This window comes from Danio aesculapii, chromosome 25 (assembly GCF_903798145.1).
Source record: "Danio aesculapii chromosome 25, fDanAes4.1, whole genome shotgun sequence".
Lineage (NCBI taxonomy): Eukaryota > Metazoa > Chordata > Actinopteri > Cypriniformes > Danionidae > Danio > Danio aesculapii.
The window spans coordinates 29,265,852-29,285,232 of record NC_079459.1 but is presented as its reverse complement, the minus strand read 5'-3'; the positions used below and the strand labels follow the sequence as shown (position 1 = coordinate 29,285,232).

General features: G+C 38.7%; 2 protein-coding genes across 3 annotated transcripts in view; one reads left to right on the top strand and one right to left on the bottom strand.

The window, feature by feature from the left end:
- sergef (secretion regulating guanine nucleotide exchange factor) overlaps positions 1 to 19,381 on the bottom strand; it is a 168,593-nt gene that overhangs the window by 97,029 nt on the left and 52,183 nt on the right. The gene's annotated exons all lie outside the window — the stretch shown is intronic.
- The window catches only part of kcnc1b (potassium voltage-gated channel, Shaw-related subfamily, member 1b), a 37,563-nt gene that overhangs the window by 8,220 nt on the left and 9,962 nt on the right, over positions 1 to 19,381 (top strand). For both annotated transcript variants that reach the window (XM_056451725.1, XM_056451724.1), the window contains exon 2: positions 16,675 to 17,608. In XM_056451725.1, the coding sequence (XP_056307700.1) occupies positions 16,675 to 17,608 (934 nt within the window). The remainder of the gene's footprint in view (positions 1 to 16,674; positions 17,609 to 19,381) is intronic.

The window sequence follows — 19,381 nt, the reverse complement described above, 5'->3', positions numbered from 1 at the left end:
CGGCTGTCTTCAGATGAATGAATTGTGATCTTAAAGTTCCGGCTAGACTCCATGCGCAGAGCTGGAGCATTCGGTCAGCCTGGTAAACGCCTCCTTCCTTCTCCAGATTTTCTAGGTCAACTCAATTCAATTGTATGGTGTTATTTTTAGGCTCGTCTCCATCAGAAAGAGTCTCTTAATTACATTAGAACTTGACGACTCAATTAGCTGCCGTAATCACAGTTGACGTTTTTATCTTTAGCTAAACTGAAAGCACAGAAGCTTAAGAAGGAGGATTTTAGAGATAAGAGAAAGGTTTAGGCTTCTTGGAGATAAAAATAGACAACCGATGGCAAGGATTTTGTAGCTTTTTCTAAACTAGATGCATTTTTTTCTGAATATTGTATAAATGTTGTAATCGAACACACCTGAAACCGATTAATTAGGACCTGAACAGCACTTGTTAATTACAGGCAGGTGTGTTTGATCAAAGACTATAGGGGAATTACCAACCTACGTCACACATGATGTCACACGGCTTCAACCGCACATACCGATTGCAAAAAGTGACCAGTTGCAATAGCAAACATGTCATGTTGTGCAGTAGGATGCCAAAGTCTAAAAATAGAAAACTTAGATTTTACCGTACACCTCACTGCTTTTAATGCCAATTGCAGACGTCTTTGGCTAATAGCCATCATAAGAGCTGAATGGAGTGAGGACCTAATTAAAAAATGCTCGACTCTGCAGTTCTCATTTTCATATCAGGTAGTTCACGCTATGCTGAATCATACACATTACTCGTTTTTGATTGCAGCAATGATTTCAGCAAAATTATTCAGTTAAATATGGTTAATTAAATTGCTAAGAATGAAATGTAAAAATATACATTCACATACCCTGCCGTACAGGTGCAGGTCGCTGTCAGAATGCAGTTGTTTTGCTTGTTGATGATTACCCAGGCCTTAAATAGCTCCGTCTTCTTTCCTTGGCTTTGGCTATGCAGAACCTTGGTTTTTAGCACTACAAAGTTTTGTATCTGGTAATCTGGAACATTATTTCTTCCACATGACCACACAGAACAAAATTGTAGGCATCCAAAGACAAAAGCCTTTAACTTCTCTCTTGTAAAATCACTTGGAGCCTTAATGAGTAGTATATTTCGTCCTATCCAATATCGATTGGCAGGGTGCTATCGCAAATGGACCTGTCAGATGAACTCTGCTCACTTTAACGTTAATTTTGCCAAATAACTGTGCTTATCACTGGGTGACGAGCTGTTATAATATGCTGAAAGCATTATGTAAATAATATATATAATATGTAATCAATATAACTTATTTCTAATACAACAACAAACTCTGTACCGCATCAGATGTCATTCCCTCGCTGTAAATCTCTATTCTTAACTCGGGCTCGAGAGACAGAACGTTTGAAAGTAGATTTGTTTGTATGAGTATGTTAAGGGATTGTTCACCCTAAGTAGGAGAGACTGCAGCTCTGCACAAGACGTTTGGCCAGCGGAGAAATTAAAATGGTCGTGCCCAACTGAGTCTGGTTTCTCTCAAGGTTTTTTTTCTTCACTTTCGCCAATTAGTGAAGGTTTTTTTCCCTCTCCGCTGTCGCCACTGGCTTGCATGGTTCGGGATCTATCAAGCGGCAACCTCCCGCTTTCCCTCGGGAAGCCAATATGGAAGTAACTGAAACTGCAATTCATCAAAATTCCGCTAGTCCTGGCTCCATAATAGAGCAAATTGCAATTGAGCCCACTGTTAGAATGGCCAACTTTACAACAGAAAAAAAGGTGTTTACAGCCTGGTACAAAGAACGATTTTGGTTTATATAGTTATTATTACCCTCCATGACAACTGTGAGGGGGGTGAATTTTTTTATAACTCATCCATTTCCTTTATATTAGGTTATATTAAGTTTGCATAATTAAGGGCGTGGCCACTTGAGTGACAGCTAGGTCTCGCTGGTCGCCTTCACTTCACCTCAGCTGAATCCGGCAGATTAGCCACTGATCTCGGCATATTCATCATATTTTTGTTTTGTTTTATGTGGCTTTACACAGTCAGCTGCCTTTTGGACTTATTTCTTACAATTATCAGATGATATGGGATGGTGTGTGCATTTATTTGTGCTCACAAACCATTCACGTGGCCTCCGTTTCCCATGTGAGGAAAGTTATATACTTGTATACCATCTCTATAAATGTATTTGTTTTATTTAAGATCATGTATCATTTATAATGTTCTTTAGAGCTGTAAAGCACTCCAGAATGTGACAGACTGATTAGCTGTAGGGTCTAGAACAGTCATCTGAAGCGTTATCATACAATGTTATGCTGGAGTTTATCATCAATAGTCTTGCATTTACTAACACACACTATATTTAAAGTGTTTGGAAGTAATTCACGTTTTCCTCCTGTAGAAAAAACATCATAAGAACAATGTTTAGTGGCTTAATGTATTACAACAGTGTTTTTAAAAGTCTAAACACTTTATTGATATAGTGTACAACCAAGCACATGTGGTCAGAACACAAACGAGTCGCAGGTAATGAAGTATCAAGCGTTTCTCCCAAAGTAAAGTCTGTCTGCCAGGTCTAAGCAAAGTGCCAGCAGGTGTCTGTAGCTCCGCTCACTCTCCGCCTCTTTGCCCTTGTTTGGTATCCCACCGTGGGTGCGATGACGCGCGAACAAAATGGCGACGGTTGGCCGCGCCTACTTGTAGCTTCTTTTGCGCCCTTCAGAAACCTATGGGTGACGTCACGGATGCTACGTCCATATATTTTACAGTCTATGGGATCTATAGAGCTGCGCATCGTTGGATTTGCTCTTCAGTGTTTGGACTCTCAGTAGTGATTATTAAACCACACTGAACTGAGCTAAACTGAACTGAACTTAAACACTGAAAACTGAACTACACTGCTCCAATTTACTATGACCTTTTATGTGAAGCTGCTTTGACACAATCTACATCGTATAAGCGCTATACAAATAAAGGTGAATAAAATTGAATAAATGCTAGCTCTCCCAGTTTTTTTCTGCAACCTCGCTGCGCGGTCATCCTGAATGTTTATAAACCGGTAATTTGTCTATAGAATACACAAGACGTGTCACTCATATAGTTTTGAATAGGGAAACGTGTAACAGTCAATATGCTGAATGAAGTCCCGCCTAGTACATGAGCCAATCAGCAATTGCTATAGACTGACGTTTCTCCAGAGGAGAGACATGTGCTTTTATGACAGGTTTTATGGTCAACAAACACACAGGAATTTCAGCGAATACTAGCTGGACAGACATAAAAATATATCTAGATAAAGCTTGAAATCTGTGCTTTTAATTGAACCAAGTGCACTTGAAAACAAATGTTTTCTGGTTTTGTAATCTGTATGAAACGAACGCGAGGTACAGGCCGTCCTGCAAGGCAAGGCAAGGCAAGGCAAGGCAAGTGCAAGGCCAGGCAAACTTTATTTATAGAGCACAATTTTACACACTCGTAGTTGATCCAAAGTGCTTTACAATAAGGAATATATATATATATATATATATTTGTATATGTATATATATATATATATATATATATATATATATATATATATATATATATATATATATATATATATATATATATATATATATATATATATATATATATATATATGTGTGTATGTGTGGGCAACGCAGCGCAGTAGGTAGTGCTGTCGCCTCACAGCAAGAAGGTCGCTGGTTCGAGCCTCGGCTGGGTTAGTTGGTGTTTCTGTGTGGAGTTTGCATGTTCTTTTCATGTTCACGTGGGTTTCCTCCGGGAGCTCCGGTTTCCCCCACAGTCCAAAGACATGCAGTGAATTGGGTAGGCTAAATTGTCCGTAGTGTATGTGAATGTGAATATGTGTGTATGTGTTTCCCAGTGATGGGTTGCGGCTGGAAGGGCATCCTTTCTGGATAAAACAAATTCTGAATAAGTTGGCAGTTCATTCCACTGTGGCGACCCCAGATTAATAAAGGGACTAAGCTGAAAAGAAAATGAATGAATGTGTGTGTGTGTGTGTGTGTGTAAATAATACTAAATGAGACCAATTTTAAATGACGAAGATTTCTAAAATGTTCATATCCATCATCAAAGCGAGACCAGAGAACATCTGGTCATCTATGTCCGATGAACATCTATATCTGATGAACATCTATATCTGATGACCCATCATATGAAGTTGTACACTTTGATCTAGAACAACTTTTCTGATGGGAACCTCGATGTATGTAGCGAACAACACAGTGATTGTAGAGACTGACAAGCAGGTTCGACCGGTTAAGGTAATGCAGATCCAGAGATGAGTAAGAAAGCATGTTAGTAATCCACAAGCCGGAGGGTGAAAATGAATTCTGGAGCACCGTGTAAACACTTATAAAAGCAAGCAATAAGCCCACGACAAGCATCAACACAGACATCCTACAGTCGCGTATACGCAGCCAGGTTTAAAAACCTGCAGGAAAGTAGATCACCAGGAACAGAGTTGGTCCAGGGATGCCACTAGAGGGGAAAGTTAGAACGATTCTAAGGGGCATGATGTTTTGAGTTACTAGTAGGGGTTTCCCAATCACACCCCCCCCCCCCCTTCCACTTTCATCCCCAAGTGTTGGCTGAGCTACACTGCAAAAATAATGGGGTTCTTACTTTGATTTTTTGTCTTAGTTCTAGTCCATTTTCTAGACAAGATAACATATTGTCTTGTTTTCAGAAATATTGAGTGAAAATGAAGTGAGTTTTGGTCACACTTTATTTTGATGGTGCGTTTGTTTAATTTAAGTTACATTGCATCTACTCTACATGCCAACTAATTCTCATTAGGTTATAAGTAGACTGTTAGTTTCAGGTTAGGGTTAGTGTAAGTTGTATTGACTTTCAAAGTCGAATATAGTCAGATATTAAGCAGACAGTCTACTAATACTCAAATGGACCATCAAAATAAAGTGTTACCTGAGTTTTTTCTTAAAACAAGCTAAATAATCTGCAAATGGGGTGAGCAAAATAATCTTATGTCGAAACGAAAAACAAGATTATATATCTGACATATCTGATTGGGTGTTTCCTCCTAATTGGTAAATGTTGTTAGATGATAAGAAGAACCGCTGACAACTGCATGTGTGTGGTCAAATATGCGTGCGTGTGTGTATGTTTAGGAGGAAAACAGATATAGCAGATATATCAGATATAGAATCTTGTTTTTCGTTTTGACATAAGATTATTTTGTGTGTGTGTGTGTGTGTGTTTGCTCTACATAAATAACTGTTTAATTAAGATTTATGATTATTCTAACTTTATTTAAACCTAATGCAATAAATAAAATAATAAATATGAATGTCTACATTCTGAATGACCCGTTCTACTGTAAAAATCCTCTCACAAATTTTTAACCCAAGCTGAAATGAATCGCTAATTTCAATTCGCTCGCTCAATCGCTAATTATTAAAAAGTAATATCGTACATGAGACATCATGTTACGGTCTAATCCCAATTCTACTTCTTAGCCCCAATTCTGTTTAGCTTGAAGGCATAGGGCTAAGGACAAGAGCTAGATACTCCTTGAAACTGAGATTTTTCAGGGCCATCCTCGAAACCAAAGGGTACGAAAATATCCCAGAATACACCAGCCACAACAGCAGCATGGCTGCACCCGAAAGTCAGGAGATGCACAAATTAGTATTTTTTGTTATTATTATGAATTTTTACAACAGACAAGCACATGTTTTAATATATTCATAACTGCGTATGTGTTTTACCGTCATGCTTTAAAAAAACGCTAAAATAAAAACCGCTAAACTTCGCTATCTGTAATCCCTAATAATATCTCCTGTACAGCAGTCTCACAACATTCTGTCACTCGATAACACTCAAATACCCTGTCAGAAAAGATGTGGCTGGGAATGGCCTTTTAACAGCGTCTGCTATAATTTTAATGTTGTTTTCGTGTGTTTACATATGAATATGGTCACGGTGTAAATGCACAGTACAGTTACGATCTTATTGCCACATTATATTGTTATGATAACATTATGAAAGCATCACACACTCGCTGCAGATTTATCGGCTGCACATCCATGATGCGAATCTCCCACTCCACCACATCCCAAGGGTGCTCTATTGGATTGAGAACTGGTGACTGTGGAGGCCATTTGAGCACAGTAAAGTCATCATCATGTTCAAGAAACCAATCTGAGAGGATTCACGCTTTATAACATGGCACATTATCCTGCTGGAAGTAGCCATCAGAAGACAGATACACTGTGGTCATAAAGGGATGGGCATGGTCAGCAACAATACTCAGGTGGGCTGTGGCGTTGACACAATGCTCAATTGGTACTACTGAGCCTGAAGTGTGCCACGAAAATATCCCCCACACCATTACACCACCACCACCAGCCTGAACTGTTGATACAAGGCAGGATGGATCCATGCTTCCATGTTGTTGATGCCAAATTCTGACCCTACCATCCGAATGTCGCAGCAGAAATTGAGATTGTCAGACCAAGCATTGTTTTTCCAATCTTCCAATTTTGCAGTGGCACCCGATGTGATGTGCATTCAGAGATGCTCGTCTGCATACCTTGGTTGTAACGAGTGGTTATTTGAGCTTTCTATTAGCTGGAACCAGTCTGGCCATTCTCCTCTGACCTCTGGCATCAACAAGACATTTGCGCCCACAGAACTGCCACTCGCTGGATATTTTCTCTTTCTCTGACTATTTTCTATAAACTCTAGAGATGGTTGTGCGTGAAAATCCCAGTAGATCAGCAGTTTCTGAAATACTCAGAAAACCCCTTCATGCACCAACAACCATGCCACATTCAGTCACTTAAATCACCTTTCTTCCTCATTCTGATGTTGGTTGGAACTGCAGCAGATCATCTTGACCATGTCTACATGCCTAAATGAATTGAGTTTCTGCCATGGGATTGGCTGAATAGAAATTTGCATCAACGAGCAGTTGGACAGGTGTACCTAATAAAGTGGCCGGTGAGTGTATGTTTTAAATGTTCTTTATTTTTATTATTATCTTCTTGATTTGATTATTATTTGTGCTCTGTTCTGTAAATATAGACAGTTGTTAGTCGAATTTTGCCTTATTGTATTTGTGTTATAGTGCAATAAAAAAACCTCTTCTTTTAATGTAAATGTTTCAGTGGTACAGTACTCTGAACACTTTGGTGAATAGCTGTAGAAGTACCAGATGTACTGTGCCATAAATATGAGCGAACAGGAAGTGAAAAGACTCTGCTTGCTTATAGACTGATCCAGACTCATCCTCACAGTAATTATCAAGCCGCACGTCATTCATTAGTCTGCCTGTGTTCGTGTGTGTGTGTGTGTGTGTGTTTAATGAGGATTTCTCATATCTCAGCTGTATCAGTAACACAAAAAACACACACACACAGTGAATCAGTGCCGGCCGCCCACCGACTAATACAGTTAGCAGCACTTTAAGTGAGTTTCAACATTCCCAGTACTGCCGCTTGCACATTTGAAGGACTGAAAATGGAAATAGGCTCTTAAACTCAGACTAAATGGCTGCAAATGCAAACGACCGTTAATACGTCTGCAGCTCAAGTCCCTAAAGGTGTGATAAAGCACTATTTGCTGGATGATGGAGTGCTAGAATGTTGCTCAGTAGTCTATTAAGCTCTGATTATTATAGCAGTTCCTCCAGGATTTGGTAAATCCAGTGGTTCTTTTGGTATTTTCACAGCAAAACAAAGGAATTAAAACAAATACTGGCATTAGTTTTAAGAAAAGCCATCACAAAAGCGGTCATTTTAAAGGTGCAGTATTTCCATACCTGTCAACATTGGGATGTGAAAATAAGGGATATGCTCACCATAATAAGGGATCTAATAAGGGATCCCCCCACCCCGAACACATCCCAAAAGTAAATATGTTCATTTGGAGCTGTTTCATCATAAATAAACCGTTAAATTGTCAGTAATATGTTTTATTATTATTATTTACAAATATAAAAATAAATATTAGCAAACAGTCAACTTATTAAAATTAATAGCTGTTATAATGAAATAGAATCAAGCTATCAAATCTCATTAGCCGTCACTTTAAAATGCACACATCTAACGTTATAATGAAAGAATTCGACTGCTTTCCTAAATTTTTAAGCTCATTTGGGACGAAATTAGTTGTGTTTTGAAAAAAAAAAACACCAAGATCGACATCTTTAGATATTATTTTTATTATTATTATTATTAATTATTATTTATTATGTGTATAAGTCTGTTCAAACACGCACCTAAAACCTAGACTTTCGCTCCGTTTCAAATCCCGTGTACAGAATCCGTTTGGGAAACAGCGTCTATTTATCACCATGGAACGCGTCAGCTGACAGTCACGCACCTCTATATGACTGTTTTGAGGATTGCATATGAAGGGGAGACGGCACCTGTAATGAAAAGGAATCCCGCCATTTTTTATATTTATTTCAAAGTGTTTTCATGCCTGAACAAAGCGAAAGCACAGTACAGACTCACATTTAAGAGCAAGGGCGGCCCCTGGTGGTTTGGCGGTATGGGTTGCGTATAGGGAGGATTGGCTCTTTAATGTTTATTTGCCACCCTTCAGAGAAAGAATGAAAATACGGGGGAAATAAGGGAAAATACCTTTACGAGATGGTAGCGGGATAGAACTGCAAAATATGAGAGAATCTCGGGAAAAACGGGAGGGTTGACAGTTATGAGTATGTCAGTTTGACACCCAGTGGTTAAACTAGGTATTGCATTCCTGGATCAAAACACATTTTCTTTCTTTTTTTAAAATTATTTTTTCAGGATTTTCACCTTTAATGGACAGGAAAGTGTAGAATATTGCCAGGAAAGCATGGGGAGCAGAGAGAGGGGAAGGATCGGTATAGGACCATAGGGCGGGAATCGAACTCCGGTCGCCGTTAGTGCCGGAGTGCATGTGTCGACACACTAACCACTACACCACTGGCGCCGACCAAAACACATTTTCACTCGGCTGCTCCTCTCATGAGTCCACACAAGCGCAGGTTTCCAGATTGACGTGAGTGTGCCTGACTGTTGAGCCTAAAGGCTGATTTGAACCGTTTTCTAACTAAAAGCAACGACACGTGATAGAATCAATATTTTCCATAATTAAAGGAGTTTGTTCTAACCAACACCTGAAATTTATATTTTAGAAACGGCTTCTCACAGGTGAACAACGATCACCTCAGGTACACCTCATGTGCTTTATTCAGTGTTAAATGCTAATAATGTGAGTTTGAATGCCATTTTACATGACATTTATTGCCATACTGAAAGCAGCAGCAGATAATTTACCTCAGATCTTGAAAATAAAGTAAACCGTTTGAAATTGAACTTTAGAACTGTGACTCAGTGCAAACCAACACATATCAGGGATTTAGCATCTACATTTAATGATGTTAAAGAGGTTTAATATGTATTAATTAGACTATAAACCCTACTATTTCGCTGAAGTGCAGTAAGTGCACTATTCTGTGCTTACTAAATGGCTGTATTTAAATTTCTATCATGTTTTGTTTTATCCAAACAGCCAAATTGCTTATCACTGCAAATGTCGTCAGCGTGTTGTTAGGACACGGGTTACAATGTAACCTGCTCACCTAAAGTTTACGTTCGTAATATTCATATTTCATCATAATTTATAACCACCTCAAGTGGAACTCTGAATCTGCATCTCATTTTGAAGTTTGCTACTGTCCACCGGAGGTCGCAATTTCGGTCATGGTTGCATACTTTGAGAGCCTTCATGACTGAATGAATCAAATACGCTGTTTTTCACCAGGACAACCTGGAGTACTGAGATATAATTGGCTAATCTAGCATTGGGTGGGTGTCCAAAAACAAAGACAGTGTTCCAGCATGTAACGCACATTTTCAAAGCAGAATATCTGACTTCAGCATTGTTTTTCAGATAAACAAGAATGTTCATTTGGCATGTTTCTTAATTATCTGCAAACATATTATGGTATTTTTATGCTTTAGAAGAGTCAAAAACTTACAGCACCTTTAAGCCATGTATATAGACACTTGTAAGTAAGTGAGCACTTAAAATCATCAGAGAGCATTAGTTGAAGTCAGAATTAGTTTCCTTCTTTTTCAAATATTTCCCAAATTTATGTTTATTAGAGCAAGGAATTTTTCACAGTATTTCCTATAATATTTTTTCTTCTGGAGAAAGTCTTATTTGATTTGTTTATATTAGGCAAAGCTTTTTTTGCAGTGTGTTGCATACCTGAACCCGTCTACTGTATAAATGATGACTACTGTATGTACTTCAGTGCAGGATCGGGTGAAACTCTGTCATTTTTGCATGTTTTTTGGAGGACTAACAGGAAATATGATCTTTTGATTGGAGCATGCTGTTGTTTTCTGATGTTCGCTAGTTTGTGCTTAGCATCACAAATGACAGATGCCAGTCTGCGGTTGATAATCTGACCTTTTGGTCTATAAAGTAATGTCTGCCAGGGAATGAGTTACTCACACACACACGCACACACTTTTATTTAGATATTTAAATCGAGACATTATACATATACTTCTATTGTTTTTATATAAAGGTAGTTATAAATTTTTTAATGGTAAACTGACCCTTCGCTGAAAATCTGCTTTGTATATCAGTTTCACAAATGAGGGATTTATTGTGTATTTTAATTGTAGATCAACCTACAAGTGCAAAAGACTCTAAATGTCTTTATATTTTGACTTTAGAAGTACTGGAAAACAAGATACAAATGTAAGCAAGTAATACAGTAGATGTTAGGGATCAAACACAAAATGGACTGTTACTTGAAGTCCTCAGAGGGTGACTGGAGGGCAGAAAGGGGGAAACGGATCATGTTTTGTCCCCCGAGATCAAGAGGATCAGGCCGTTCTTGTGTTTATCTTGATCAATGGGAGAGTGAGGATAAAACGTTCTCATGGATCAAACTTTTGCCCACTGGGGTTTGCAAGGTCGTGTGAATGTGCATTCGCCCTCAGTCTGAGGTGATTCAGCAATTAAACTATAGTATATTTACAAAATATTTGAGGTGATACATTGAAATACACAAAATAAAAAACACTACCAGGTTTTATGAGGGACTTAGAGAGCAGCGGTGGTGACATAATCCTACCTTGATGAATTATTAACAGGTTTTTTTGCCTCCAGTCTGTTCACTGACCAACTGATGCATATTGCATACAAAACTGCCAACACTCAAATGTTTCAGGTGCAAAGGCACGCATCTATAAAATGACACCCATGACCCTTTTGGCCAATAAAAAGAGTGCAAAACATGGACAATGATCATATGCTGATAAAAATATTGTAGAACAATTGTCAATGTAGTCCCTTAGGTTTCAACCAGCGTTTTTGACAAGATAGGGTAACTCAAACCATTTGAGGAAACCAATTGCAACAAACCATTTAAGTTTAAAAACGAATCCTAATGAGTACTGTGAACTTAATCCATTTGAGTAAATGAAGCAATTTGAGCACAGCAAAACCCAGTAAATGAAGAGAACTCAAACCAACCGAGTACTGTAAAAACCAATAAGTTAACGCAACTCAAACTCATTGAAGAAACCGATTGATACCAACCATTTGAGCTAAAAAACAAATCTATATGAGTACTGTGAACTTACTCCATTTAACTTAAAGTTATAAGGTATTTAATTAACGCATCACCAAGCAGTTCAAAACTCTTTTCAAATGAGTAGAATTAACTTTCAGTTCATTTTGAGTTTACTACACTCATTTCAATTGATAAAGTTGACTGTTGGGTTTTACAGTCACTAGTGCACTTCTTAAGGCCAAAGGAGTGAGGTTTACCTGCACACATCTTACTAGATGGGATCGGTTACAATCACAATCTTAACTTCACTCCCATCCGGGTCACGGCACCAACACAAACCCTCTGGTTCAAATCATCCCTGTTTAAAGTGAGATTTGAACTGCCACCTTCGAGACAATAAGAATATAGTCTCAGACCTCACACCTATGGACAACTGAATGAATGTTTGATATATGAGGTGCGCAACCTTAGGAGTCAACATCATCTGACTGGATGGATTCTAATTCTCATTCTCATTGCGAATACATACCCAGATCTATATTTTTGGGGACAGTGAAATACGTAACCTTAGGTACGTCTGCTCACAGATTTTGTTTTTGAAAATCCACCAGAGGCTGGTGTGTACGCTCTTTGATGATTACAAATTTCACTTGTGCATCCTCTTTTCGCGTAAATCCACCAGAGGGCGCAATATACACTTCAGCCAACCAGGCCAAGTTGCTGTCGACTGACCAACTGACTGACCCACCCACCCTCTTCCCTAAACCCAACCGAAAGTGTTTTATGAAAGCAATCTAGAAAGAGAATAGACGTCACGTAATTTCACCACATTTTCAGTCACATTGTTGCTTATGAATTCATTTATTTTGCTTTCGTTTTACCTGGTTTCTGGAATTATTCTTCTCCGGACTCGAACCCTGTCGTCCCAGTCAATTCTACTCCATGTCCCAAGTCTGTCAATGTATGCGGCGAGCCATTGGGCAAACTGGTAACACCGGAAAAGCTGTCTGTATGGAGGTAAGCAGTCAGCTGGTAGCGCTAAAATTAACAGAAGCCATCAGCGGTGTCATACCGCCCCATATCGTTCGATTAAAAGACGAAATGGAGTCAGAAATACCTCTGGCTACTTAATTCGCGCTCTCCTGAAATGTAGACAGGGGTACATTTCCACATTCAGCCTGTGTTTAATGTATTTCTGTGAGATGTGTTTCACATTCTATAATATAATCCTGACAGCTAAATATACAACGGTAATAATTAGCATTTATCATGTTTAATTAAACAATAGATTTAAAAAGTAGGTGAAGTTTACAGCAGCAAGTCTTTAAATTACATTTAAGAGCTTTACATTTTCATGCCGCTAAACAAACTTGATTCTAAGTCTCAGAAAGGTTGTTTGGTTGTTACTTGACTTTGTTACAATACATTGAAGTGGTTAGGAGACCTCTTTGTTGATAAATCTTCAGCTAATAGTACCACAGTCAGATTAATTCCTTCTGAGATTCAGTATCCCTTAGTCTGCTCTCGATGAATCGGAGCATAATTACTATGGGGTCATCAATTGATAAAAATGCTCTATGGAGTTTTTCACCTGCCAAATCTTTTCTTCAGGTCAAAGTGATCCTACTGATTGGCGAAAAGCCATTATTTAGGAACATTTTATGTGTATTTGCTTATAGGCTTCCTCATACAAAATGCTTCTCCTCCCCACAAACACAGGAAACGAAGCACATCTAGGGAATAGTGTCTGCTAGACTAAGCACTGGCTGACCCAGTTATAAACCGCCTGTGGAGAAAGAATTTATGTGATAGAATGAACCAGAGAAGGTATTGCCAGTCGTCAGAACCAGAGGCATATCCGAGCAGAGGCGTATCAATGGTTTGAAACATGATACAAGCGTGCGTAAAAATGTTATTTGATGCATGCTTGTGAAAGCATATACTTGTGTATACGCAGAACCATTTGTAATTGTTTTTGTTTCAGTTATGATTCTTTATTAAATGATTCAGTCTGTTGATGAGTGAGCCCAGTTTTTAATTGTTGGAGTGAATCGCTTACAAAAATGCTAATTTATATATATATATATATATATATATATATATATATATATATATATATATATATATATATATATATATATATATATATATAAATATATATATATATATATATATATATATATATATATATATATATATATATATATATATATATATATATATATATATATATATAAATATATATATATATATATATATATATATATATATATATATATATATAGATATGTACAAAAATATTACTTATAAATAAATAAAAGTATTACTGTTATTATACAATAATTATTCTAAAAAAAAATCTTTCGCATGAATATTAATTTTATTAATTTAATTTAAGACAATTCTATTGAATACAAAAAAAAATGTTTTACATAATTATCTGTTGTTTTAGACTTGACACGTGGCAGAGAATTAGCTTTATTAAGTTTTACCTCCCTGACTCGTCACTTGCTTCATACAAAAAAAAATCTATGAGAAAGCATGCATAGTAAAGATCACCATCATTTTATTTAAACTTTTGTTTTGTCGACTGTTAATGAGCAGCGAGGGCTGTGTGAGGCGCGCAGGTTTGGTTTTTTCTGCGCACATGCAGAGATGCGTCAGTTTGCTTTTTGATTAAACTACATTGCTTTCACCAGCGTTGATTCAGCTGAACATAGAGAGTAACGTCTTTATTTCGGAATTACCACTCCTAATAAATACACTTGCATAAGAAGTAATTAATACCTCAAAGCATTTACTGGGGCACTGGCGATGTTTACTGGGGCACGTGCCCCAGTAAATTGGGTCTTGCGACGCCCCTGGTGTACACTGTGAAAAAAGCTGGGTTGCACACAATCGATTTGTGTTGGGACCACATAAACTTATTCGTTTTTACAAATTTAAGTGGATTAAACTCAAAACAATTAAGTATCTAGACAAATGTTAATCTATGTGTTGACATATACAGTTAAAGTCAGAATTATTAGCCCCCCTTTGAATTTTTTTCTTTTTAAATTATTTCCCAAATGATGTTTAACAGAGCAGGGAAATTTTCACAGTATGTCTGATAATATTTTTTCTTCTGGAGAAAGTCTTATTTGTTTTATTTCAGCTAGAATAAAAGCATTTTTATTTTTTTTAAAACACTCTTTTAAGGTCAAAATTATTAGCCCCTTTAATATATATTATTATTTTTTATTTTTTAATATATGCTATATTTTTTTTCGATAGTCTACAGAACTAACCATCTTTATACAATAACTTGCCTAATTACCCTAACCTGCCTAGTTAACCTACTTAAGCCTTGAAATGTGTTGAAAAAATTCTCCCCGTTAAACAGAAATTGGGGAAAAAAATAAACAGGGGAGCTAATAGTTCAAGGGGGCTAATAATTCTGACTTCAACTGTATGTCACATGACGTACTTACCTACCAGCCTTTCTAAACTCATGAGGAAACATATAAGGGGGGAATGTAAGGTAAGAACAGACGGTTACAAACTTTAACAACAATAAAGATAAACAATAAATTAAGTGAAAATCAAAATGAAGATGAACAGTATCTACAAACAAGCTTTCAAAATACTAACAAAGCACAAATACACAGCAAGCCAAAAATACTAACGACCAAAGACAGTCTAAACAGAAAACCAAAGACTGACAAACTTCTTCTTCTTAGTTTTTTGGTGAATTGCATTCTTTGTGCATATCGCCACCTACTGTGCTAGTTGTGCAACCAGATTCTGTCATTGCTCTGCCCCAATCCCACAGACCTCAGAGCCCAGGTGCAGGTTGGTGCTGCGTGTTCAGCTCTTCGCCCTGCACACTGAACTCCTTAATGACAAACTGCTGGACTGAAAGTCTTTTAAAGGACTGGTGGCATGCAGGGACTGGAGCAGAGTTGTGAAGCAGAAACCAATCAGAAAGCAGCAGTAACGGGATTGGTTGCAGCAAGGACAAGTGAAACAGCCAATCAGGGACAGCAGTAAGCGGAGCAAGCACGGTAGTGGACTGGGTGACAGACAGAAACACATGATGAGACACGAAAATAAACAAGAAAATAACCAATTAATGCTGGCAAGTTACATTATACACTGGGGGCTTTGTTAATACTTGGGGTTTGTCATTCAAACACGGTTCTACACATGACCTTTAGCTGTGGCTTGGGATTTATTGTTTTTATGCTAAAGTTATGTATGATAATTCAAGAACCTTTAAGGATAGTAGTGTTTTACAACTATCATGACTTCCAAAAATCACTCAATTTGTCATATATTGGATACATTTCTTACCCCTTTTACTGTATATTTGATTATTGTGTGATTTGATTTACAGTCTTAACTTAATATTTCAAGAAAGTAATCAATATACATAATGGATGGAGCCTTTCACAGTTGCCTGAAGATCCCATGGCAGGGAAAACGTGGCCAACTTGCACTTACATAATTCCACCACAGTATCCCGTCATCCTGTAGTGGGGCTCCCCTACTGAAATCCACTTCCATCTGTCCATGCCTGTTGGTTTCTCTCGTAGAGCAAGCTGCAGTGTAAACGGCGAATGCTTCTCCATCCTCTTTCAAATCACTAAAGTGACCAGCTTACCAAATCTGCATGTGACAACCTTGCCAGAGGCTACCCAGGAGTCCCTGATGAGGGAACCATGGTTAAAATTATCCCAAAGTGATGGAGGGCAGTTATGTTGCCTCATTTCCTCCATGCTGTCCTTGTGAACGCAGTGACCTTGAGTTCTAACAGCAAATGTACTTTTGCTAAGCTCCTCGCTTGCTGATGTGGCACTTTTCAGAAGCGCGTTGAGAAACAGAAGATGTGACATTTTCCAAGTGTACTTCTGAAGAGTTCTGCTGAAATAGACTCATGTGATGGGTTTATTTTAGTCTGCTTTGAAGCTATTTAAAACCTATTTATGGCACAACTGTGTGTTTTAAAAGTTATTCTGTCATTCTGCCATGTTTTCCTGTATAACCCTTTGCTTTGGTGGAACACGAATGTAACTTCTCTCTCTTTCTCTCTCTCTCCTTTTCTTTCAGTGGGTAGCATTTGCATCTTTGTTCTTCATTTTGGTGTCCATTACCACATTCTGTTTGGAGACTCATGAGGCCTTCAATCCCATCATCAACCGTACAGAGACCTATATGGAGGGCAATGAAACTGTGGAGCGTATCTTCCCTGAGACGGAAACTATGGTGCAGTTAACCTACATTGAGGGAGTCTGCGTTGTGTGGTTTACTTTTGAGTTTATAATACGAGTGACTACCTGTCCAAACAAATTAAAGTTTTTGAGAAACACCCTTAACATCATTGACTTTGTGGCCATCCTGCCCTTCTACCTTGAGGTGGGACTGAGTGGACTATCCTCCAAAGCTGCGAAAGACGTATTGGGTTTCCTTCGTGTGGTGCGATTTGTCAGAATTCTTCGTATCTTCAAGCTAACGCGACACTTTGTTGGCTTGCGGGTATTAGGGCACACACTCCGTGCCAGTACCAATGAATTCATCCTCCTGATCATTTTCCTTGCACTTGGAGTCTTAATCTTTGCCACTATGATCTACTATGCCGAACGTATCGGAAGAAACCCCAATGATCCTGATGCTAGTAGCGACACGCACTTCAAGAACATCCCTATTGGCTTTTGGTGGGCTGTGGTAACCATGACAACCCTCGGCTATGGCGACATGTACCCTCAGACAACATCTGGAATGCTGGTGGGTGCGCTGTGCGCCCTGGCAGGTGTGCTGACCATTGCTATGCCTGTTCCTGTAATCGTGAACAACTTCGGCATGTACTACTCCCTAGCCATGGCGAAACAAAAACTACCAAAGAAAAAGAACAAACATATCCGACGACCACCTCTGCTGGGGTCTCCCAACTACTGCAGGTCAGCCGTTAACTCTCCACGACCCAGCACACACAGCGACACATGCCCCCTGGCTCAGGAGGAGGTTTCAGAGATCAAATACCAAGGTAGGAACTATTCTTTCCATCAATATGTCTCTGTTGTCCTTTGTTGTTGTTGTTACACTTTTAATCTATGCTGTTGTTCTGAGCTTTGGATGTGACTAAACTTAACTTTGTGAAACTTTCAAACTGCTAATTGTTATTAGTAGTAATAACACTGTGTACCATCCGTCTCTACTACTACTATGTTTTCAGAAGCATCTAAATTAGGTAGTCAGACCTAGTAATTAATGGCAACTACACACAATAGAGTTTATCTTGTCAGAGAATGCTGAGAACCCATTAAAAAAGGACATGGTATGTTTTAAGGATGAAAGGGGCAATGGTTTTGTGAAAGGGACTCTAATGCCGAGTTCAGACTGCATGATTTTAGCCCTGATTTTGACTCGCAGACAGGTTTTGAGAAATTGCCGACAAATACCTTAAAGGGCCCCTATGGTAAAAAATCTACTTTTCAAGCTGTTTGGACAGACATATGTGCATGTATGGTGTATAGACTGTCATATTAAGGTGATATAAGCACACCCAGTGCTTTTTTTTCAATTTAACAACATAAAAAACGGTGGACCAATTAGAGCGGTTTTCAAACCGACCGCAATTTTACGTAGGAGTGCGGTCCCCACGCCCACCAATATTGATTGACAGGCGCATCATCATATCCTCAGTTTGTTGATTCACGTCCGCCATTTTCAGCGTGAGTCGAAGCCATATCACTAAAGGAACACCCTTGCTCTATTTTTAGATGCAAGGCTCATTGGGCTCAACACAAGAGCAATATTCTCCACATTATCGCTCTAATCGGAATTATTGGTTGTATCTTTAGGTAGGTTTGCAAACATGTGTACTTCTCATTGAGTCTACCTTATACTTCAGCCGTTTGCATTTCTCGCGATCACAGAAGCTCCCTGTGATCTTAACTAGGCGCTGCTGTACCTGACGCAGCTCCATGCGTATTAGAATTCTAAACATAGGTTTCTATCATTGTACACAGAACGGCGCTTCAAGTCGGCGGCTGGGCGCCGCGGACCGCTGCAGACTTGAAGCGCCGTTGTGTGTACCCTGATAGAAACCTATGTTTAGAATTCTAAAATGCGTGGCACGACGATTCGGGACACTTCATGTTTCTGCCGCGCCACAGAAAGTGTCTGGTGTGCCGTGTCGCGGCTTCGAGCGGTGCATCCGGTGCCTCAGTCAAAGTTAATTCAGTGTGCATGGTTATTAGTTTCTGTGTACAAGCTCGGCACTTGAAATTAGCACACAGTTGGCTGTAAAACTATTCAAAGACACAAATGATTTTGTATTCTCTGCTTGGTCTGTGTCCGTGAATGCTGATCCTCTCACTCCTGCTCCTTCTCTCAGTCTGCCTGTCTGACTCTGTTGCAAACACAGAGCGGGTGAGCTCGTGGCTCCGCCCCCTTGTTACATTGGGCGGGAAGCTGAAACTAATTTACATGTGAAACAACACACCCCTAAATCAGCGAGCTGTGGACACGCCCCCAACATGACACTTTTTAACACATTATAATAAAAAATCTGAATTGTGTTTTAAACTGAATCTAAACTGGCACACTCAGAAGAACCATATTATTATTAAATCATAAAAAAGAGGTAAACTATGTGCCCTTTAAATCACAGGCAAATCTGTGCTCGTTCACGTGAGTAACAATCACACCATGTGAACTATCAAAGACACGATCTGAGAGAATCGCAAATGAGTCGTTGACGCCCGTGAGATATTTGGCGTGCTAAATATCTGGAGCTGTCGACAATTCAAACCAT